Genomic DNA, 24,778 nt, shown 5'->3' with positions numbered 1-24,778 from the left:
CCTAGAGTACAAAATTAATTGGCGGGCGAAGGATACGAAGCAGTTGACGAGGATCCGGAATTGTATCCGGAAGATGGACGTTAGTGCCGTCCAACGCTCTTGTGAGAGCATTACGACTAAGTTGCGTCGTACGGCTGATCCAATATTCATTGAGGGTTTTTCTTGAAGTAAACATGTTTTAATGAAAAAAACTAAATTCGTTGAAAAAAAAAAGTTGTTTTGCTATGCGACTGAGAAAACTGCCATTTTTAATGAAAAACCGTTATAACGTCTAAATTGGTATTTATATTTTCATATTATTTTTACGCTACAAAAATATTGATATCATAAAGTATAAATGAGTGACAAGATCGCATAAAACCAATATCGTTTTAATTATAAATTTACCGGCTTGAGAAATCTTTAAAAATTTAGAAAATAATCGATATCGAAACTCGATATCGAAACTGGAACTCGAAAAGAACTTGTAGCTATCGACATTTAGGTCTTCTAGTTATAGACTGTTTTCTTAAATTTGCGGTTTTCTTAATATTGCAAAATCATGATCGTTCTTAGAAACCATTATTGAAAATAATAGATTTTTTATGTGTTCTCTTATGTTAAAATATGATTAAGTTAAAATTTTAAGGATCATTCATTCAAAACAAAAATATCACAGCATAGACATTTTTTAACCACTGGTGGTCATATTTATTTTTTTATTTTACTTTGGTTTGTCTTGATATTGGAAATTAATTTACTATTTTCCTACTGTATTAGTTTACCGATATTATTATGCTTATAAACAAATCGAAGAGTATTAGACGTATACAGAAACGAAGTAAAATAAATATTAGGTGATGAAGTACTAGCAGGAAGAACCACAAACGACTATAGCCTAAATCGCTTTCGAGTCATCGGACTCAGATCGTTCATCATGGGCTAGAAATCTGTAATTATCTCCTCCTCTTCATGTCGCTTGATGGGGTCGCCTTTTAACATTGCAATAATCATACTGAAATAGAAAAATACAATCTTCAGATCATTTTACTGGAAAATCAATCGATTCTATGTATTCATACCAGTACAGATACACGAAGAAAATTATCATGTAAAATCCCAACCCAATCATGGTGTCCCGCATGTGCTTCTTCACCATACCGCGGTTGTGAATTTCAGCCGGATCGAAGATTCCCAGATTGCCCGAAGGAACCTTGACAAGATCGTACACTTGCCATCCGATCATCGGCAGATTGGCTATAAACAGAAACCAACTTCCATTCATTAACAGAATAAACGCCAGAAAGCAGTGTGCCGACAGCTTTGGCACAACCCAAAAATTCAGCTTGGAACAGCACTGTTGAGCATTGAGATAGTCACACTCCAGGTCGGAAAGGATAATTACCTAAACAGAACGTAAATGGGTTAAGGAAAAAACAAACTTTCATTGATGAAACCTAGATGAATAGAGCATTATCTCAATTATTAATCTTGGAAAAGGATACGAAATAGATCAGCAAAAACAGTATGACACCGGTTATCAGCAGTGCTATTCCGAACACGAGTGTTTCAGGAAGCATTTTGTTCTAGGTTGTTTGAACGTTCAGTACAATTCCTAATTGGGAAATTAAAATCACCACATTCGGATAATTAGCATTTTCACTTCCAGTCTACAATTTTTCTCATCTGACACCAAAATAGATTTTGTTTTTATTGAGGCCGGGTTTGACGGGTGCATAAACAATAACTGTGCCAGTGAAAGCATTCCATGAAGATGTAGTGGTTTTCTTGAGCATGCGCGTGTTTGCCGTGGACTATTTGCTGAATGGTTTTCCCTCGTTGCGGAGTAGAGATTTGAATCGACCGGTTAAAAAAGCCTTGTCTATTATTCAGGTATAATCTAACACATTGGCACATTGTGATGCATTTAAAATAAAACTTATTATGAAAGAAAATTAATTCATAAGTTGTAAAATAAATAGTATCGTAGATGTATAGTAAATAGTTTTATGACAGTATAACAAATGAACTGCAATTACAATAATATCGATGTGTTACGTTGTCGATATACTAAATGTTAAAATAAATAGAATGTGGTGTAGAACTACACTTCTTCTTTCTGGCGTTACGTCCCCACTGGGACAGAGCCTGCTTCTCAGCATAGTGTTCTTATGAGCACTTCCACAGTTATTAACTGAGAGCTTACTATGCCAATGACCATTTTTGCATGCGTATATCGTGTGGCAGGTACGAAGATACTCTATGCCCTGGGAAGTCGAGAAAATTTCCAACCCGAAAAGATCCTCGACCGGTGGGATTCGAACCCACGACCCTCAGCTTGGTCTTGCTGAATAGCTGCGCGTTTACCGCTACGGCTATCTGGGCCCCCATAACTAAGAACTACACAAGAGTGATGAAAAATAGTGTAACTGGAAAATATAAATTATATTTTAGCAATATGATACATAATATAATATTTTTAGCACTCAATCGTATTTGCAGTGCTCACAAACTATCTTTCGAAGTAACATACTGTTCAAAAATAAAGCTCTCGAAAATAGTATTCACATACAAGCGACTTTTTTTTAAATAATAAGGTTTCGCAGCCAAAATAAAGGACGTTCACAAATTAGTGAGTTTTTTTTCTACAATTTACGCATAGTATTTTCTCGGACGATGGCTGAAATTAAATAAAATGAAAGAAATAAAGAAAATAAATTAAACTTAAAAGCTTCAAATACAATACATATAAACATATTGCTGTTTGCGTTTGACGTGCACATCCAGTCTAACTGAGCTTCAAATGCGGTAACACAAAGTAACCAAAGGATACTTAGCAACCATGATGCTTATCACCGCCAACCTAGCAAAGAAAATCAAATTTTGACTTCGCCTTCCTTGTTGAAAATCTTACCGCATTTGGTGTTCACGCTTTTGATATTTGCATTTCAAACGCACACAGCAATACAAACGACACTTTCCATAACCTGTTAGTTGTAAATCGAATAGCATAATACCATGATGGTTATATCACGCCCTTTTCCAATCACATTTAACATCCTTCCCAATTCTTATCAACATAATTAATTGATTTTTTCCATGCTAAGGTGTTCTTCATGATGTTTACTAGATACTGCAATTTGTATGAATCAGAAAATTTCAAATAACACACATGATAAACCCGAAACGGCATTGTACCGCTTCTGCTTCTACGTCATAATGACTGTCAAAGGCTGTCTATTGTCAAAATTTTGGTAAAACTAAAACCTTAATAGAATATTGCATCAGCTAGTATGACAAATTGATTGTAATTCAGAATTAGTCACACTGCTAACACATAGTGCCCGATAACATTTTCGCGAGGAAGAGATTTAAAAATCAAAGATTTAATTATCAAAGTCGAATGATATGATGACATTGGCGAATACACATATCACCATTTTCTTCCCTCACGCAAAACAAGATCTAATACAAAAATTGTCTAATATCGTAACATAACCAGAAAATGTAAGGTTAACTTATGGAAAATGTAAGATTCCAGTACAATTACTGTATAAAAACCTTACATTTTCGATGTGGGCACTAGATTATACAATATTTGTAAGAATTTCATACATGGTTAATTTTGTCAGCCTCTCTTTGAATTTTAGGCTGACAAAATGGGGAACCTGACAAAATCGGGTCATTTTATTTTGTTCCTGTTTTTCAAATTTTGACGTGTTACATGGTTACATGGATTTTTAAGAGGGCGATGGACATGGGCGTAGCCAGTTTTTTTATCAGAGGCTCCCCCTCCCTTAAATTGGTAATATCGATTTTTAACATTTAATGAAAGGCATGCCATTGTTCCCTATGGCTACGCCCATGCGTGCATGACATCAAATATCATCATCAATTTGAATTTAAACGTGGTAAAACATGACGAAAACAATTTTTTGACAAATTTAAAATGGGTGACAAAATCGGGGGCAGAAAAAATCGGGGGCTGACAAAATCGGGTCAGTACTGTATTTTAAACCATGTTTCACTCAAGATTTTCACGGTACTGATGAACTTTTTTTTCCTGTCAAACTGATTGTGTTCAAAGCTGTCTTAAAAAAAAAAATGTATTTTTTTGCAAATTTTTAATAAGTCGAACTGTGTTTCAAATATTATGATTTTTTAAATAAGTGCAATTTATGTTACTTCTGAGCTGCGGTGAAAATTTCAGCTCAATCAAAACAACAGGAAGCCGAGAACCAAACCACCAAGCCTGCCTTTTTTATGAAAACGGGCAATGCGTACTTCATTCTGTCCAGTACTGTATATTATACAGTATTTTATGTTATGTTCGTGAGAGACATCTACAGATTTTACAAATCTTTAAATTATTTTTTTAGCTATTAGGGTAGAAACACCGGTTTTGGCCATACGCCAATTATGGCCATAGTGGATTATATTGCAATTTTAGGGAAAACTTTCCGTTTTAAGGTTCAACGAGAAGCTAGCGCAGCTGTCACATCACTGATTCCCACTGGTAAATTATCAGTAGGCTTCAATGATACTTTGGATAGCGTCTTGATGATTGTTGTTTGTTACTGTTTTTATAGCGTTATCTCTTTCAAGCATACTATGATTGAAATATTTGCTTCAATGATAGAATGATTTCGAAGCCTGCTGTAGAACTTTGACAGCTGCGGTAGAACTCTGCGGCTACCGTAGACCGGAAAATTTTCTAAAGAACCGTAATACACCGATTTACATAGTCAATCAGCATGAAACATTTTGTTTTCGGTAGATCACATTCACTTGATAGAGCTACATTCAATTACTCGTCCGAATTGATTCAAAACAAAAGAAAAACAATTCATTTTCTTTATAATTTTAATTCCCATACACCTAATTTGGCCAGGGTACTCCTAATTTAGCCACCACTCTCATAAGAAATCAACTGGTCAATTCAGGAACCGAATTTAAATCTGTGGCCGAATCTGGATCTTGTGACGTATATTGACCAACGAGATTTTCAAAGCGAAAAAATGGTTTTAGCTCAATTCCGATATTTTTCACACATAATATGGATTGAAAGCTTGCACTTGACATATTTGTAGTATAAATAGGGCTTCCCATATTCTTTATTAACATTTTCTCTTAGGCTGGCCAAAAACGGTGCTTGTACCCTACGTCTCCTTTTCTCAGCTTAGTGTTCTAAGAGTACTTAAACTGCTATCATGGATGCCTTTCGGAATCCTTGTAAAAACACTAATATAAGCATACCCTAGAGAAACTCGTGGTGAAACCTAGAGATATATGTTTGAAACGATCTCTGAAGGAACACACAGGCCATCTCCGGAAGCATTCCCGATGTAATTCCCAAATAAATTTATTGAAATGAAGTAATACTCAGACACACTTTTATAGAAGTCCTAAAACAAGTTCTTTCAGGCATCTTCAAAAGATATAATGTAGAGTAGTTAGACCTTCCTTAGCCGAGTGGTTAGAGTCCGCGGCTAAGTCATGCTGAAGGTGTCTGGGTTCTTTTCGTAATAGAAATTTTTCTTGACTTCCTTGGGCATAGAATATCATCGTACCTGCCACACGATATACGAACGCGGAATTGGCAACTTTGGAAAAGAAAGCACTCAGTTAATAACTGTGAAAGTGCTCATTGTACACTATGCTGAGAAGCGGGCTTTGTTCCAGTGATGACGTGAATGCCAAAAGAAGAAGCATGTAGAGTAGTACATGATGGGAGAGTGGATTGGAAATTTTTTTTTGGCCAATTTAACATGCGGTAGCATAGGAGATATTTTTCTAACCCATTTAAAGGGAATTCTCTGAAGAAATAGATGCAGGGATCCTGGAAACAATTCTGAACAAACTTCTTCAAAAACTCATCTTGAAGCTTCCTTGAGAAGCTACCGGCTGTTCTTAGAGATATCTGCAAGAAAAGAAATCAGTATAGCAAATCGTTGAAAATTCAATAATAATCTTTGAAGGGTTTTTCGTGATTCTAGATGGATAACTTATGCAAGCCAAAGAAGAAGAAATTTTTTGACGAATACTTTGTTGAAGGTATCACATATCAAAGTGATATTTTGAGGAATCTTATGAGAAATTCCTAATGAAACCGTTGAAAAACTCTTGGCAGAATTACTGGAGAGCTGAAGCAATACAAGGATTAATTTTGGAAGGTTTCATCGGAGTAATTTTTCTAGAGGAACATATGAAGTAATCCCAGAAACAATTTTTCTTATTGTTCTTTGATAAATGGTTGGAGATATTCTTGCAGATTCTTGGGGAAATCCTTGCATAACTTTTCGAAAAAATACTTAGAACAATTCTTCCAGCGATCTTTTTAGAAAAGAATCCAGAATTTAGGATTGTTTTCTAAAGATATCGTTGGAAATACTCTTTAAAGAACTCCTGGAGTAATTTAAGAAGGTATTTTGGAAAATTCATGAAGAAATCCCGGACAATTTGTGCAAGTATTTCTTGAAGAATTCAAATGGAAATTGTTGAGGGCATCTATGAAGAAGCGTCCAGCGGAACTCTTAGTAATATCTATGAAAATAGATGCAGAAAACACTGAACTAATTCTCAATTGGTATTCCTTAGTAGAAGTTCCTGGGCCTACTTGGAAGAGTTTTGAAGGAAATCCTTTTCGAAACTACTTGAGAAATTTTGAAAGAAAAAACAATTTTTGGAGAAATTCCCTCTATGAATCCTTTGAGAAATCAGTAAAGAAGTCTCTGTAGAAATACTCGGAGCCAGCATTAGAGAAATTCTTGGTGGAATCATTTCTGAGTTGTTAATACCATTAATAAAACATTTACTAGAGAAATCTCGGTAGAAATACTTAAACGAATTCATAATTGGATCTCTAGAGAAATGGCTGACAGAATTCTCTAAAAAATACCAGGCCAAATACTTCGAGATATTTTTGAAATATCCCTGGTGCCACTCATAAAGAATTCTTATTAAAAGAAAAGAAAATCAGCAGGAATTCAAGCAACAAAATCCTGGATGAATTCATGAAGGAATCCTTGCAGGTATTCCAGGGCGAATCCCTGGAAAAAATATTAAAGTATCCAGTTCAAAGAAATCCCTAAAATTACATAACAAGAATCTTTGGTAATTAATGATATCAAATCTTCGAACTGTTTAGTTTAATACGAAAATTTTTGAAAGGATCCTCGATGAAATCTACAGGAGAATTCCCTACAGGAATTCCTAATTATTTTCTATAGCTTTTTTATAAAAATAATACCGAATTTATCGAGCATAATTATTTATTGACACACGATACCATGATTCGGTATACCAAAAGTCGATATGACCGATACCATACCTACTGTACAATTGACAATTGTAGTATTTACGACATTGTCATTAAAACACACCGGTTTGTAAAAAAATATTTAAAAACATTAAAACGCTTTCGCTGAAGATGTCGCATTAGACAATTGTAACAAAAGCATTTTACTCTGTTTTTCTTTCTTTCAAATGCGGCTAAGTTTCAGAAATCGCTGAGATGAACCAGGCTGAAAATCACTCTGATAAAGATAAAATAAAAGTTAAAACTTCAAATATTCTACAAGATCCGCACTCTTTTAATGCCACATTATAAGACTTAGTCACTGCCACATACTTAACCAAAAACGATTGGATGATATGTACGAGTGTTTTATCTTCTTGATTGATGATCAGTAAAACGATGAGAATATTGGAACAAAAAAATCACTTTCATCAAATGTTGTTTTGAAGCATAGTTGGACTTCTGTGGCACATATCTCACTTATCAAGGTAAATTTTGGTAAGTATGCCTAAAAACCAAAGAACATATTTTTAGATTCAGTCAATTTTTACTTGTCGGACTGAAACTGTAACGGAGAACTTTTATTAATCGTGAAAAGTTTCTTACTATCGAATAATCTATTACAACGGACATGCAAGGCTACAAACTTTTATATATTATAAGCTACTGTGTGCGTGGCATATCTGTTGCATGGTTTCTAGTGTTTATACATTTGAGTGAAATACCTATGCTTTGCTGCAAATGAAGAAAGCTATAACATTGCAGAGTATTTCTTCTATAGTATGGTACAAATAAATCTAATCTTGCAGAATAATACATAAAATCCTATGAGTGCATTTTTTTGTCATAAAAATATCTAAATGCGATGTAAATAAATTTACATAACTTAAGTAAAACTCTTTAACTGTACACTGCTACGTTATTTTGCTAACAAATTTGGCACTACTATGAGTTAAATCAGTTTATCCAGTGAATCGTTTGTCAGTTATTATCTCAGCGCTAACGTCGAAAAGGACTAAATCATACAAGTATTAGAAATATATTTTATTTCCATAAACGAAAGCAAATTGGCAACGAAAATGAACATAAAATGTGTGCTTTACAGTACGGCCTTTCGGATCAATAAGCAACCAACCCCACAAATATGAAAAACGAACATTTAATACAAATTTACAAGGTTTTAAAGATAATTGGTAACATTAAGTGAAAATGCTTTAGAGAGCGATAGTTAAACTATTGAGAAGAAACGCAACGAAACATAACTGTCTTTGGACACATACAATATTTAATGAAATTTTTAGATATCGAGAAGGCAGGAAGATTGTTCATAACATTAGCATAGATACCGAAGCATAGATTGTGCTATTTTTAATTTCCGCATTACAAGAACAAACAAGTTATGTCAGAGTTCGTGCTAGCATCATACGATTCCTTCTTCCACGGTTAGAGACGCAGTTTGACCCCTTGAGCACGTACAAAGAAGCGTTTCCTACACCGGTTGCTATACTTACAAATCCAGCAGGACGGGTTTGGTATCCTTGGCACATTTGAGAATCGAGTGCATCAACTTGACAAACCCGGTATCTTTTGGTTTTTCGAGACCCCGAAGCAACCGATTCTTCATTACCGCCACGAACTCCCGGTTGCTCAGCTGACCGTCCACTATTTCAAATAAATGAATACAACACATTGAGCATTATGGTATTCAAAAGAGCAAGGTAGGCGACTAATCCAACAAAAATATCCAGGATACTTACTGTTTTCGTCGAAAATTGTAAACACAACGTCAATGACGTGATCGGTCAGCTCTACCATTGCTACCGTCTTGGCCACGTGTTTGAGGGTGGCCTGATCAATGGACGCACCGGCAATGTGGTAGAACGTTAGAGCAGTATCGACGTCGTTAATGTTGTTCAAAAAGTGGAAGAAATTTAGATAATCTTCCTTGGACACACCAGCGCCGTGGTCACGGAACCTTTACCGATTAGGAACGGCAAATTCGAAACAAGAAACGAAAATAACATTAACAAATCTATCTACGCACTACTATAGATCACTAATTCCTCTATACGAAGCTCACGCATCCTACCTTTTCTTTACACGCTTGATCTTCTTAATTTTCTTTTTCTGTGGATAACCAGCGTAAGCAAGCATTAATTCAGCGAAATCCGCTTCGCTTATGTTACCGTTTTCGTCCGGGTTCTTACGCATAAACTCTAGGGTTAATATTTCCCGTTGCAGCTGCTGTTGAAAGTCCAAGAACTTCTCGATGGTTAACTTTTCGTCGTTTTTAGGACCGAAAAAGTAAGTCGTTAGTGCCGAGTTTACACCCTGAAACAAGTTTGGACATTTATTCCTCATATTTTGAGATAGATCGATTTCACTGTCGTTCATTGCTATACCTTTGAAGTATTAAATTCCAAGCTGTTTCAACTCAATTCTAACATAACCGTGGTTTATAATAATCTTAAGCGAACATTACCTTGAAAGTATTTCCCGTATTGGCATGATCTCGGTGTCGATTTCCAATACTCGTCTGTTGGCGAATCAGGTTGGCTACCTTCTCGAATTCCTCGCTGTCAACGTCTCCATCGCCGTTGAGGTCAAACATTCGGAAGGCAATTTCGAAATGACGGCGGGAAGCTAGAACGTACAGAAAGTGTTGAATATTAGAACATAGTATTGTTACAAGTGTTTGTATTGCCATACATTCTCTATGAACCTTTAAGTTTTTTTAATAACATTCATGAATCCCATAATTCAATCCCAAAAAGGGGGAAACTATACATCGTTTCTCTGCTTAATGAACAGACAATTGAATGAAAAAATGTTTTCAAATTTTTGAAAATGAAATGAAATTTCAAAAAACATATTTTTTCTTACGGAAAATCAGCAATATTATATGTTGATTTACAATAAAAATGTTTATTAGATTGTTTGATTTATCACAGTCCCTTTAAACATCTTCCAAAACAAAGATTTCACCTTAAATAGCATGTTTCGCACAGCAAATACCAGCATCACTCCCAGTTGTTTGCGGCACTGGAAATATCAACTCAGCTTCATGATGCACAACACTAAAAGGAAATGTAACAAAAATGTGCAACGATGCTCCAGGTAACTAACAGTTATACAGGTGGACTGATGCTGGTATATATTTAAGGCATGATGAAATGCTCTTTTCATTGCTATTTTTAGCCATTCCATGCAGTGTCATATACATTATATGTAGTTCTTATACTAAATCTTTGCCGTACCGACAAGGAAGGCAAGTGTGAGTATCAGTATGACGTTCCGCAACATATACACTATCCCGAATAGCAATAAAAATAGAATAATAGTGTGCAGGAATAGAAAATCTATTTTCGATATTTCTCACGTGACCTATACTTAGAAAGGATGTTGAAAATTTAAAACTTTGGGATAACAAGGAATCAAGGCAAAAGTACAAACCAGAAAGCATTTGAACGGGAAAGTGTGCAAATGATGTATTTAATGTTCCCCTGCGAGCCATGAATCCTCGGTATCGAAAAATATCTTGGTTTGAGTGCAACCGGAAGCTGTTGCTACTCTTCAAGGGTGTACCGTAGGGATGTATATCCGTCTAGCAACCGACCGGGCCTTCATAATGACGATGTTACAGGAAGTGTAGCAGCCGTTTCAGAATCGTGAACGAAGCATGTTACTTCCGTTGTCTAATGGGTCGTCCACAAATCACTGATCCTATTCTAGGATGTTCGGAATTCTCTTTCTTTCTTCTCGTGGTAATTGTAATTCTCCGCGTAAAGTTTTAAAAATTTACATACAATATTATTTTGTCCGATTTTTTCTCTCAAAAAGGCAACGCACTTTATGAACTGCTCCTAGGACAGCTCCAAAGTAATGCAAATTATTTGAACCTTCATATCAATCTGGCTGAAATAACGCAACACATATCTATCTGGCATTCACATCCAGTGCAGAAACATGCTCCCTTGATAAATCTTTCGTGTTTGATTAGATCACGCTCCGAAGACTTCATCAACCCCATACCAAACTCAGTGAAACGCCATCGGTGGGTGGCAATGGAGAAGGAAACACTGCATCATCGCACCTGAAGAAGGCCTCAACAACATCCACATCGCAATTTTCCTCTGCCACGCGAATGCGATTCAATTACGACGAGCAAATTGCATTTACAACCGGATTTACGTTTAATTATGAAATGCTCGATGACTGACAGGAACGGCATTGAATCGATAGAACACGGTTCTGCGATTCAACAACAACATTGCCGAGCGGCAAAACGGCAAATTTTGAACGACGACGGAAATGGGGCCGAAGTGCAATGACTCGTGCTGACATTGGGGAGGACATAAGTCTCCTATGCCTAATGGGGAGATAACGAAAGGGGAAACGTGCTGGTAGATACACGATCCTGTTGCTTGTTTTCAATCAAATATGCTTGTTTTGCTTCCAGTTTGCAATGGAGGTGCATGAAGTGGGGTTGAGAGGTGGTTGTTGTGGGCTTGGTGCCAAAAAATCGCATGGCAGAAGCATTGCGCGCCTTATAATACAAAACAAGTGTAACTAGCTAGGAAGTTTAGTCGGGATAAGAGTGTTGATTGCAATAAGTGGCTATAGTATATGTGAACAAGTTTGAGAACGATTATATTGTTATAAAGCTGTTAATTGACAAGCAGAATGTAAAATATAAGCAATTTAACTTCAAGAAAATGTTGCAATCCCAGATAACCAAAATGTACGTACATCGAAATCACCTGGAGGCTTTATATGTGCAAAATTTCACTTATGAGATGTCGCGAAAAGGCCTTCTACGTAGAAAAGTGGAGGCGATATGCGTGCATATATTATGTGATGAATAATAACATACAATGCGAGTGTATAAATATTCTACCGAACTAACCTGTGATCTTATGCGACTTAACTTATGATAACAAATGTTGATTTGACAGCTGCTATGGATTGATCCGACTTACTTTATGCGAGTGTACGAGACGAAACAAAATGCACAAATGAACTCAGAAAAGAAGTGTTTTATGCGATGAAACTCATCAATCTGACGAGTTTATCCACGGTGTTTTGCGGGTTTGATGTAATTAGTATGAATAAACGAGTTGCAACGTGAACGTTCATGCGATTTCTGGTTGGGGATGGTACACAAATTATGTCACGCTAAATTTCAACTTTTTCGACCACCTCCCCCCCCCCTTTGTCACACTTTTTGTATGAGTCCTCCGAAAATTTTGTAAGGCTTGTCACGCTTGGCTCGACCCCCTCCCCCTTGGAGCGTGACGTAATTTGTGCATGACCCCTTGCCTGGGATATAGTTGTACCCAAGTATTAAAAATTAAATAGTTTGAGCTAAATGTAAAGAGACATTTTCAACAAGCCATACTGAATTTGTTGTAAAATAAACCCTCAAAGCCCCAGGACAACCCTTTTATTTTCAATCGAATAGTGTTCAGAAACAAATAAGTTTAATGAAATGCGGATGGACTTCCTGTGAAAGGGGTTTTCAAACCTGAAGTTCAGATGTGGACATGGTTTACAACTGGAAATAAGTGTTCCCAAGTCACTTTTTTACATCTTTAGTAGCGAAACCAATATTCAACGATAGGTTTTAGTTTTTTTTTTAACTTTAAATTAGAGATCAATATAAGAATACAACATACATTTTTATTATCTTGAACAGGGCGAAAGCCGAAAGCCGAAAGCTGGTTCCGGAAGAACTTTCCGGGTAGGAGCCAATTCCAAGAAACTAGTGTGTCCATTTCCCGACCATTTTGCTCGTCCCGGTGTGACTACTTGAACGCTATGAAATCATCTCAGAAACCCAATGCAAGACATCAACTCTCAATATTGTAAATTTTACCATATGGCCAAATCAGGGTTGTAGGGTCATTTCCGATGAACCAAGAGACAAATATAGATAAAACGCAAAACTTGGAATGCGACTGCTCAAACTTCATGAAATAACCTTTGCGTTGTCGTAAATACATGCTTTTGCATGAATTGATACTTCGGCCAGATGACCAGACAATGAATGGATTCTGAGGACACTTCCGGTGAATCGGGTGAGAAACATATGTAATAGGTAAGATCATACACACAACTGCTTAAAGTTTATGAAAGAACCTCAGCGTAGCTGCTGAAACATGCTTCTTGTCTATACTGAGTTTTCGTCAAGTTGATCAGGTAAAGATCGGATTGTGTGAGCCTGGTTGATTTACACAAAAATGCATGTTGGAGTCCAGATTTAAAAGTACTATGGCGTACATAGTGAATGCTCTGTCACCAAAATGGACTGATTTATAATAGTTATAAATTATGTTGGCGCCAATAGAGTTATTCTGGCACCAAAATATTCTGATTAATAATTTTTATAAATTGTTTTTAAGCCAATAGTGCAAGTGTTGCGCAGTGAAGTGATTAAAACTGGATATAAACAATTTTTTGATTTGGAGTTTGGGTGGCACGTGCCCCCCTTTGTCTACGCCAATTGGTTGATTTAAAAACATGTATATTGGAGTCCAGATTTAAGAGTACTTTGGCGTGCATGGTCATCTGGAAGTATCCATACAGGCGATCCACCATGGCGGGCCTTTATACAAAGGTCGGACAAAACCTCAAATATGTCCCAAATTACTTGATACTGGTAATCTAATAACTATCTTGGATACATGATATCATCCCATTCGAAATAACTGCCAAATTGAAAATTTGATTTTTTTTTTTGTGAAATTTGTGCAAATTAAGTTTTGTCATCCAATCGAATAAAAAGGCTATTCTTGCAAAAAATAGTTGTAATGCAGAAATTTGTGTATAAACCTAAACTAGAGATACATATTCAAGTTCATTGTAGTAATTTCGTAATAGTTTCAAACGAGTTATGACACATTATACAGATTTGAATGATGGAATAGGTAAATTATAATGAAAAATGAAAATGTAATTTTATCTCTTGGGGCAAGACAAATTATTGCACTTTAGAAAGTATGGATGATTTGCTGCTTCATAGTGAGTGACTCATTTTCTCGAAACACTTCACATAAAACGGGCGAAGTTTTGAAAATTATCAAAATTTTAGAGGATTGCAAAAAACATTTTTTGCTACAACTAACAACTTAAGGTGTTGAAATTTATGTTATTATAGCCAAACCAAAGGATTAAGACAACGCTTTCAAATGAAGCCTATTAAGCTTAAATCGGTTATGACATCGTTGAAATACAGCTGTTTGAAGTTTGCTTGGTAAACCTTGGTAAATTTTAAGCAGTCTAATTAGGCTAACTTTCGCACACTTACGATGCTGTCAAAAATCGTAAACAAAGCAGACCGATCTCAAATTTTGAGAAATCGTCACTCAATAGTATAGAAGTCTATAGAAAATATTAACAACGATTTTGAGAACATGAATTTTTGAGGTTTTGTCCGGCCATGCGCCACTGTGCGATCCGCACTTTCGGTTTGAAAACCCGTCATAGGAAGTTTAACTCATCCCATCGATTATAGTGAATAATATCATTAAACTTATTTGTTTCTGAGTACCAGTCGATTTTAAATAAAAGGTCTGTCCCGGGGCTTTGAGTGTTAATGAAACGCATAATATCAATTCAAAATATTGTAGAACGTTTGTAATTTGAATATCAAATTTCCTTGACTTCCCTTGGCAGAGAGTATCATCGAGCCACACGATTTACGAAAATGGCAAATTTGGCAAAGAAAACTCTCAGTTAACAACTGAGAACACTAAGCTGAGAAGCGTACATAGTCGTATCCCACGCTAATACTCATTGAGGCATAAATATTCTGTAGGGTTATCAACAATCATGCAAATCATCGTTTTGAAAAGTTAAAAAATTTGAGCGTGAGCAAAACTCTTAGTTTCAGAAGATCTACATACACTATAAGATTGAGAAGCGTCATTCATGCATTGAAAATGTTTCAATAAAAAATGATCACGAGGAGGGTCACCGGGTAGAATGATACAAGTACCTAATTCATCAACCAATCATCAACAAAATTTGTTTCCATGTTTTATAAAAAAAAAATTGACGCTTATATTGAGCTGTTTGGTAATCCAATCCGCATGGTTATTAAATTAATTAACTCATTACGCGTGGTAAAGATGGACAAATTATAGGTGAAATTATGAAAAAAATTCACGTGCTCGGCTGGGATTATTTATTAATTCATTGCTCATGTATGTTAGATCTATAATTTGATAAGTTAGTTCCTTCAATACTGACTCATGAAGGTTAGCTAGGTTTATAGCTCTGTTATAAAGTATCATACAAATACTGTTTACTATTGCATTCGTTTTGCTTAACTGATTAAAAGAAATTATATGATTTTGATTAGCATGTTATAGGTTCTGCAGTATCAAAAAAACTCCGGTTTACGGTACCATAATATTTAAAGCATTGATTTTGATTGGAGCTAGAAATCTTAACAGAAACCTTTCCCCAACTTGATTCTAATGATATTATTATAGCTGAAAATTTCTAGAAATGCTTTGATTATATCATATTTATATGCTGAGAATAATTTGTTGGGCTATCAGGTATCAGGTATCAGAAGGCCGGCTCCAGAGGCACGTTCCCCGCCATTTGGGAGATTTGTGCCATCGCCATATTTGAGCCTATTTCATCATCTACCCGATGGGAGAGGAAAGGGAAGGGAAAGATGGGAGGAAAAAGGAGTGGGGTCCCTTGAAGAGGGAAAATCGCATAAGCGAATTAAGAGCATGTAGCTCCATACCACAATGGGTTCGAACAGCGCCCTAAAAAGGGCACTGCAAAACGCATGAGCGTAAAGAGAGCCTATAGCTCATTACCACAACGGGTTAAGAATAACAGAAGGTCCTGAAGATTCAGGTAACTGAAATCAGTTTCGCTTAATAAGTGTTTACCAAGTAATTGGAATCGCAATTACGCGAGAACTTGACAGTTACATATCAGGTGATAAGAAGTTCCATAATCGGAATCACAACTATCACACACAAATGTATCAACACACTGAATATTTGCCATGTGATAGTTGAGTCAGCAGTGGCCAGTTAAGGTTGTAACCAAGCGACTGCAATTCTGCTTTGACAGATTTGTTAAATACTTAGCCACCTTTGGGGTGGCTCAGTAATGTACAGACGTCCACTCGTCCCGCGAAGGGAGTTGTGAGGAACATTTCCTATAAGCAAAGTGACAAGCGATTTTGAGATCACTCGAAGCAAGGACAATTGTGTCCCAATTCACCGGAAGTGGAAACATCCAAATCACTAGGATTTCCAATGGACGGAGAAAATCCATGGAATTTGATCACAACCAATTCACAGTTTGTGAAGTATAACAAATGCAAAGTCTGCGAATTTACATTCTTATGTTCATATAGAGATGTAGGCGATTTCCTACAATAAGTAATCCAATATTTGAACTACTTAAGCATTCCATCAGACTGGAGCTTCTCAAATTGATATCTGAGCTGCTCCAGATGATGTGATGAATATCAGCATCACTGCCCACAATCAGCAGAAGGCCTTTTCATAGGCAGTGAACGACAACTCGTTTGAAATCATCCATTGGGGATGGTTCATCATGTGGTAAATACACCACAAAACGAAAGACGTATTTTCTATTGAGGTCACATACAGAAATATCAATTGTGACAGCACATACATCTCTGGTTGTAAACTCAGAAATGAGTGTAACGACGTCAGCGCTATTTACGAGCACGCATGCACAAGACATCGCACGCGAGTATGCCATTTCATGTTTCTGAAAGTAGCAAAAACTGGGTCCACTAGGTTACCTAGATAAAAGTTCACAAAAGTAAGCTTTTTGAACTAGCGCCACTGTAGCTGTACCATTTGCATGAGTCTACAAAGATTTATCGTTGCTGACATTTTATGCTGGAGATTGATCTAACTAAGCTATCCTAGCCGTAGCCACTACCCAAACTAGGCAGGATTAAGCTTTTCGCAATCTCAGAACGAAAAAGATCAGCAGCGAACAAAAACCAGATCGGTATCTCTTAAAAGTCGCCAAAGGCGAAAAGCACAGAATACACTGCATAAAACGCATAATGCGAAACCATATAGGTGAAAATTTAAACTAAATTACAAAGTATTAATAATCCCACACTTATTTAGCCTCAGGCTTGAGACTGAAGAAGGGCAGCCGATTATCTCGGAGAAACACAAGGTCACCTGCACCATTGCTCCGGGTAGCACAGGAAAGGCATAATACTGTAGAGGGCGCCCTGGAACTCCACAGGCTCCGTTTGCGGTTAGGTTTTATTTAGACCCCCCTAACCATTCATTCTTAGGCACGGTAAGCTTAAAGCCGTATGAATTAGGGGTCACCTGTGAGGTGGACTTTTACCACCGGAACAGGCAGTCCGTAGTGTTAATTCTTAGCCAGTTGAAACAACCGCTACCGACACTACGCGGCTATCTAGGCTGATCGGGAAAAGGAAGTTAACATTGATGATTAACTCCTGACGTGTCCAAACAGCCTTAAAATATTTAAAGCATTCCGGTTTACGGTACCATAATATTTAAAGCATTGATTTTGATTGGAGCTAGAAATCTTAACAGAAACCTTTCCCCAACTTGATTCTAATGATATTATTATAGCTGAAAATTTCTAGAAATGCTTTGATTATATCATATTTATATGCTGAGAATAATTTGTTGGGCTAAATATGTAAACTTATGTTTGATGAGTTTACCCTCTAATACTCAACCCCGCCTTTAGACGGGGTATCTTTTGGAATTTTGTGTATTTATTTGATTTTATTTTTGGCTTAAACCTTGGGCCATAACACGCATATAAGGAAAGTTTTACACGACTTTTGAAATATTGTTGTATTTTTGAAAAATGTTTGAAAAATGGTATTACTTTATAACCTATATATGTCTGGGTCTAATTTAATGTGTAATCCAAAAATTTGTACATTTCACATTTTTCTGCAATCACAGACGCCTGGTGCAATTGGAATAATTTCAAATCGATTTTTTCGTTAGTTACACGGAAAGCAAAATATGTTCCAGAAAATTTTTTTATAGAAATTTTATATTTTTAAAAGTACCGTCGAAAATCGGTATTTAGAAGAGGCTTCAAGAAAAAACGAAAAAGTATAGGGATGTTCAAAAATGAACAATAGAAAAATCAAAAACCAAAATTCATAAATTTGCTATTAAATATAAATCATTGTTTAAAACGTGTTTAGATCGATTTTAGATAGCAAAAAATGATACTTAGATCGAAAATAAAAAATGGATTGTTACCCTATTTAAACTAATTTGCGACTAAAATAACTTTGGAAAAAATGTAGTTGTTTTATACCATATCCGATGCTTATTGAATTTATCACTGCATACAAATAAACCACAAGTAACTGTATACAGATTCCTATATTTAATGGGGAAAATTTATATTTAAAACAGAATGACTTAGTTTCGACAGTTGTATTCTCCTCGTCATGGGAGGTTTTCTCAAACCTGTTGAGCTTAAAATTTGTATAAAGTCCATCTAACTGACGGATATTAGACAAATATCTGGCAGACAAAAACTCCCTATGACAAAGATAACAACACTGCCGAAAATACTGGGCTGGTAGCGGTCAGACAGCAATATAATAGTGACTTTACTGACCAAAAATATATATAAAAAAAGGCCAAATAGTGACCAAAACGTGACCTAGAAGTGACTTCAAAACCTTAAATAGTTTGCCATAAATAGACAAAAATATGGCGCATTGGAGATTTCACTTCTTATTTTTACGAGACAAATATAAGCTTGGTTATGACGAATAAAAGCGAGGTTCAATTTTATAAATTGTAATTAGTGAACTCAAAATTGACGTTCACTTTATACAATTTGATTGTGATAAAAATGTAATGGTATAGGAAATATGGTTATTATTAGAATCTTGACAAATTTTACAGTAAGTCAGAATTAGCTTATTCAAGTTCAAAAACATGAACTCTGGAAAACAAACTCGTGATATAATTTTTAGCATAATTTTGAACAACTATGTGCAATGAATAAAGGGAAAATTTTCGATTGTAGATAGACAACATTGCGACGGATTGAAAAATCGTAGATAAATTTCAGAACAATCTGAAAAAAAAAATTCTGGCGTAGGATAAGTGTTCCCTTAGTTGTGGGTGTTCCTATAGTTGCGGTAGTGCCGTTTTCACTGATTTTATTACATTAGCCACAGAACCGACACTGCCAATTGACGTATTGGCTTGTTGATACACGGAATAGTTGAAAAGAGCGTTCAAATTGCTTTAAAACTGATGAAATATCACTAAAATTGCTGAAACTTGTCTAACTTGTACCAATAGTTGCGGTAAAGTGTTCCTATAGTAACGGATACTATAGGAACACAAATTAAAAATATACCGCAACTAAAGGAACAGTGTACCAATAGTGGAGGTATTATTTTTCACTGACATGCCGTAGATTATTGCGATGAAATCATTTTTCTCATTAAGTCAATGGTCGTTACTTCCCGTTACAACATCAAAATTTACTTTAATTGCGCTTCTTGAATTTAGGCAGTTAAATGAAGTTCAATCGTGCTTAGCACCTCCACTATTGGTACATCTAACCTAATTCAAAATTCAAAAACTAGAAAAAAATATTTAGAAACTCAAGCTAAATTTGTGGCAAACTTCTGTAAAATTAAACCCTCTCTTCCACATGAAAATTAGCTCCAGAACGCAAATGATTTTTGACGAAGTCTAGACAAACCAAATTAGATGAATGTTGTTATACAGCCATTCCATGGAAAACCGATCTAGTGGGTCACCGAATTCCGTGAAAATTTGCTATTTTGTTCCTTATCCGAAATAAGGATACACGTATTTTTGGATTTTTTCATTAGGGTGACCATTTCCGAATTGGGTGACCACAAAAATCGCGATTTTGCAAAATTTTTATTATTGAAAAAAATATAACTTATGAACCGTTTGACCGATTTTCAATCTTTTTAGACAAAATGAAGGCTAAGGATTTTGACTTTTCAGGAAAAATATAAAATTTCACAAAAATTGTGTTTTTTACATAAAAAAAACTCAATAGTTTCCGTTTTTTTGTGTTTTGAAGGCCTCGGGACCAAAGAGGCTATTGGTTGGTTGGTTTGACTTTATTAACGAGATTTTTAGCCCTGGGCTAGTTCATCTCGGGACCAACGGCTTTAATTCCCTTCCGAAGGAAGTCGTCACTATAACTTTATACGTCATAAGTGACTATGTCGGGGATGGGCACACACTGTAGGTCTCAGCGCATTAGATTTTTTATTTAAAAAAATCATAACTTTTGAACAGCTTAACCGATTTCCAATCTTTTTTTATGGAATGAAAGCTTAAAATTTCAACTTTTCAGACAAAATTGAAAAATCTGATAAAAATATGTTTAAACGTGAAAAAACATAAAAAATTTTAGTTTTTTTTAGAAAATTTCATATATTTCAATGGAAAAAAAATAACTTTTCAAAGTTTTCTATTTTTTTCTATTTTTTCTGAAAAGTTGAAATCTTAAGATTTCATTCCATAAAAAAAGATTGGAAATCCGTTGAGATGTTCAAAAGTTATGATTTTCTTTAAACATTAAAAATTTAATGCGCTGAGATCTACAGTGTGTGCCGATGAAAAATGACTGATTTTTTATTTTCAAAAAAATATATCTCAAAAACTAAAAAACATACATCGCTGAAAATTTGACAATAAACGTAAAATTTTCTGAACTTTCAAGAAAAAATTAGAACAGCAATAGCCCCTTTGGTCCCGAGGCCTTCAAAACACAAAAAAACGGAAACTATTGAGTTTTTCCATGTAAAAAACACAATTTTTGTGAAATTTTATATTTTTCCTGAAAAGTCAAAATCTCTAGCCTTCATTTCATCCAAAAAGATTGAAAATCGGTCGAACGGTTCAAAAGTTATAAATATTTTAAAAATAAAAATTTTGCAAAATCGCGATTTTTCTGGTTACCCTATTTTGGAAATGGTCACCCTAATTAAAAAATCCAAAAATACGTGTATCCTTATTTCGGATAAGGAACAAAATAGCAAATTTTCACGGAATTCGGTGACCCACTAGATCGGTTTTTCATGGAATGGCTGTGTCGAATTTCGTTCATTGCACTACGTTTAATTATACTTCATTTTAATTGGGCTCCCGTTAAGCGGGCTACAGCCCACATGAAACGAAGGCAAACGTCACTTTCCGACATAAACCGCAATTTGTCAATGTTGGTAGCCCTGAATTTTTATTGTAATCAGTTGTTTGACAGCTCCAAACTTAGCCCGATTAGTGAAAGTCTTCCACTAGGTGGCCCACGGGTTTAGTGCAACGAACGAAAGTTGACTGTAATTGGAAAATGATTCCATGCGTACTTAACATATCTACATTTCGACTGAACGTCGAATCTATGACAAAAGGTCGAAAGGACAGAAGGTCGAAAGACAAAAGGTCGAAAAGACAAAAGGTCGAAAAGACAAAAGGTCGAAAAGACAAAAGGTTGAATAATTATTATTGTCCAACAATGTTCGAGCATTCATTATAGAATTTGTTTCATTGTGATTTTTTGTATTGAAATAGTTGGCTTAACCAATGGAAAAAATGTTTAGTTTAATTGTTGGAATTTCCAATGAAATTTCTGAAATGATTTCTTGCAAAATTAGCTTTTGATGCCCTAGACCACTTTCTGACCAATTGTTTATTTTTTTTCGGTTGTCATTCCTAACCATCTCTGCCTTATCTTCCGGACGAGTTTGATGAGATTCTTTCAGAAGGCAGGTAAAGGTTCTTTCATTAGCCGCAGATTAGTGCAGAAGATCACTAGTAATTTATTCAGCAAATCTGTCAGATATTGATTCTGGTTTTCGCCAAAATTTTGTCATGCCGAAATAGGTCAGAAAATTCAGCCAAAAATCGTTTCATAAGTTCCTGCATCTTACAGAACTTACGCCAGAAATGTTTTTACACTTTTACAAATGTCTACGAAAAACACTGAGATTGTGACTGTTCAGCAGAGGATGGATTACCAACCTGTGAGCTCGTTTCATGCTACTAATAGAACATTTGTATCATGACATGTATTATTTATGTATTTGATGAACAATCTATGGATGATTCGTCACTTTAAGTGTTGACATAAGGGGTCAGGCACAGTGTGACAAAACTTACCAAATTTTTAGAGAACTCATACAAAAAGCGTGTTAAGGGGAAGAGTGTCGAAAAAGTCGAAATTTAGCGTGACATAATTTGTGTACCATCCCTAAGCGCTTATTAATGTTTTACAAAATTCCGAGTTTCAAACCTTTGAATAGTTCGATGTTTAAGATATCGACTCATTGATAGAATTTTTTTTTTAACAGAAGTTACATGAATCGCATCATTTACCAAGGTGATTCCTGATCATGTAGCTTTTAAGCCCTCCCACTAACAAAACTCCTTCCCGTGACAACCATGAAGATGAAGAGGTATACTCGGTCTTTAGTAACAATGGATGACACACTAACATTCCTTCCCTTTCCCGATGACCGTAAGGATGCGTTCGGCGCCGTATTTGACATTACTAATTTCCGATTCCTCAAAGATTCCTGAAGATAATATGGTACTCCCAAGCTACATCTGTTAGTTCCTTGTATAATTTCGATTATTCTGGTCAATCACGAAGTAGCAACTACGATTTGTACGGTAATCAAAGCTCATTAGAATGCGGCTTATTTTTTCAAAAGTTCTCAAAACCAAAATTCGTGTGCTCTTATGAATTATAAAAAGAAACCTCAAAGTTTGAGCTAAAAATATTAAGCTATAGAGGTGGCGCAAGCGTCTTGATTATGAGTTTTCAAGTTATAAAATATTGCCTTCAGTGAAGTCACCATAATTTCATTATTTTCTAACCAATTTTGAAAATTTTGGAACCATATGCTCATGCTCGTGGAGGAATGAACTACACATTCAAAAGTGGAATTCTCATGAGTCGATATTGAAGGGACCATCGACTCATGAAAATATCAAGTACTAGAATAGCAATCCTTTGGGAAGCTGTTTCAAGGGACCATCATAGTAACCATGAAATTTTGTATCTAGTATGGTTCCATGAGTCCATATCGAGTCATGGAACATGGAGGTTTCACTGTAGACAGTTCAAGTTAGACCAAAAACTAGACAGAAAAACGAATAAATAATTTCCCCTGATGAAAACGCAATACCCGTTTCGAAGCCGAGCATTCGGCCAGATATCAAACAGTCTTGCTGAAAAAAATATTTCAGATGATTGACGACCGGTTTCTAGTCGGAAAAGGATTGAAAACTATACATTTTTATTATAGATGCGCCAAATACTTAGCCGAATGTCAATGTTCGTCAATTGAAATAAAACTCATTTTAATCGTTCTAAGGCACCATTGTCATGTAGTTTTAGAGATACATTGTATACATGACATTGAATGACTCATCTGAGGCGTGAGAATGGGTTAATCATTGGGGTTCAGATATTGGTGAAATATTGTTTTAAACCTCTATTTTCAGTAGACAGTAGTTAGTAGATAGTAGAGAGCAGAAGTCACCTATATACGTTTTGTACTTAAAAAACCTTTATGCAAAAGGTTATGTCTACCTTTGTACAATGTATAACAGCTTCTTTTCGTTTCAATTTTTCAACTTAAAAGCAGTTTGATGGATCTCACACTTCCACTAAAAAACCGAGTGGTATAAATGCAAATAATATAAACACTGCACCAATGCAGCCGATCAAGCTTTAGATACAAACTAACAAACTGTAGCAACAGAAGATTGTTTGTACACCGTTTAACGATGCAAATAGAATGAAGTGGAACCAATCTTACATCCTCAGGATTTATAATAATTCTTCGACCTTTAGTGGAATAGTAAATGTTCTAGATCATTTGTTTCTAACTAGTGTCGAGTCTAGTACACGACACTGAAGAAGACCTTACACTCGAGGTCAAACTACACGTATCTGTCAAAGAATACAACTTTATATGGAATCCAATGGTTCCATTTTTTTTTCTTTACTTATATTTCGAGTTTGACTGTAAACCTAATAACATTTCCAGAAACAGCAGTCAGAATTTTCACAATTCCCACTATCCCCAATCTAGTACAATCTTTATCACCGCACGCGCATGTGTTGGTGTGCTGGGAAAACTCCTTTTCGCACTTTTCCCTGTGCATTTTCTCCCGTTCGGTGAGCACAGTGAGAGCGTGCAAGAACGCAAACAGCCCCCCAGAGAGAAGGCGTCATTCGGCGTGCTGTTTTATCACCCATATTCGTAACACTCCAGCCCAAGCCACGGAATGTGTATAGTATAGTATACCTTCGCTCCCCATAAGAGTCCTGGCTGGCTGATAGTGCACGATGCCAAGTAAACCAACCCAAAGAGTACTGGTGTGTTGCCATTAGGGTGGTCTATTTTGACTTCGTTGAATCTATCGTTCATGCAAAAGTTTATAATGTGGGCTA

The 24,778-nt window shown here is 35.8% G+C and overlaps 2 protein-coding genes across 5 annotated transcripts in view; both read right to left on the bottom strand.

Moving 5' to 3' along the window:
* Positions 1–753: 753 nt before the first annotated feature.
* Positions 754–8,918, bottom strand: LOC5572901 (protein cornichon homolog 4). 2 transcript variants are annotated; one of them, XM_021847047.1, is made up of 4 exons: positions 8,788–8,918; positions 1,485–1,594; positions 1,062–1,384; positions 754–994 (listed from the first exon to the last, which is right to left on the bottom strand). In XM_021847047.1, the coding sequence occupies exons 2-4, from the start codon at positions 1,557–1,559 to the stop codon at positions 922–924; spliced, it is 471 nt and encodes a 156-aa protein (XP_021702739.1). In that variant the 5' UTR covers positions 1,560–1,594; positions 8,788–8,918; the 3' UTR covers positions 754–921. The 2 variants fall into 2 exon arrangements, with proteins under 2 accessions (XP_021702739.1, XP_001660639.1); XM_001660589.2 differs by lacking the exon at positions 8,788–8,918 and having other exon boundaries at positions 1,485–2,114.
* Positions 2,417–24,778, bottom strand: part of LOC5572903 (calcium uptake protein 1 homolog, mitochondrial) — a 61,501-nt gene continuing 39,139 nt past the window's right edge. Inside the window, exons 8-12 of one of the 3 annotated variants that reach the window (XM_021847040.1) lie at positions 9,759–9,919; positions 9,366–9,607; positions 9,034–9,251; positions 8,788–8,938; positions 2,417–2,659 (exon numbers count right to left, since the gene is read on the bottom strand). In XM_021847040.1, coding sequence (XP_021702732.1) covers positions 2,632–2,659; positions 8,788–8,938; positions 9,034–9,251; positions 9,366–9,607; positions 9,759–9,919 — 800 coding nt within the window. In that variant the 3' untranslated portion in view covers positions 2,417–2,631. Of the gene's footprint in view, positions 2,660–8,419; positions 8,939–9,033; positions 9,252–9,365; positions 9,608–9,758; positions 9,920–24,778 lie in introns of those variants that run through there. The other 2 variants (XM_001660592.2, XM_001660593.2) reach the window with 2 other exon arrangements.

This window comes from Aedes aegypti, chromosome 2, assembly GCF_002204515.2.
Source record: "Aedes aegypti strain LVP_AGWG chromosome 2, AaegL5.0 Primary Assembly, whole genome shotgun sequence".
NCBI classification, from domain to species: Eukaryota; Metazoa; Arthropoda; class Insecta; order Diptera; family Culicidae; genus Aedes; species Aedes aegypti.
Note: the sequence above shows the minus strand (reverse complement) of the source record. Positions and strands in the feature narration are given on the sequence as shown.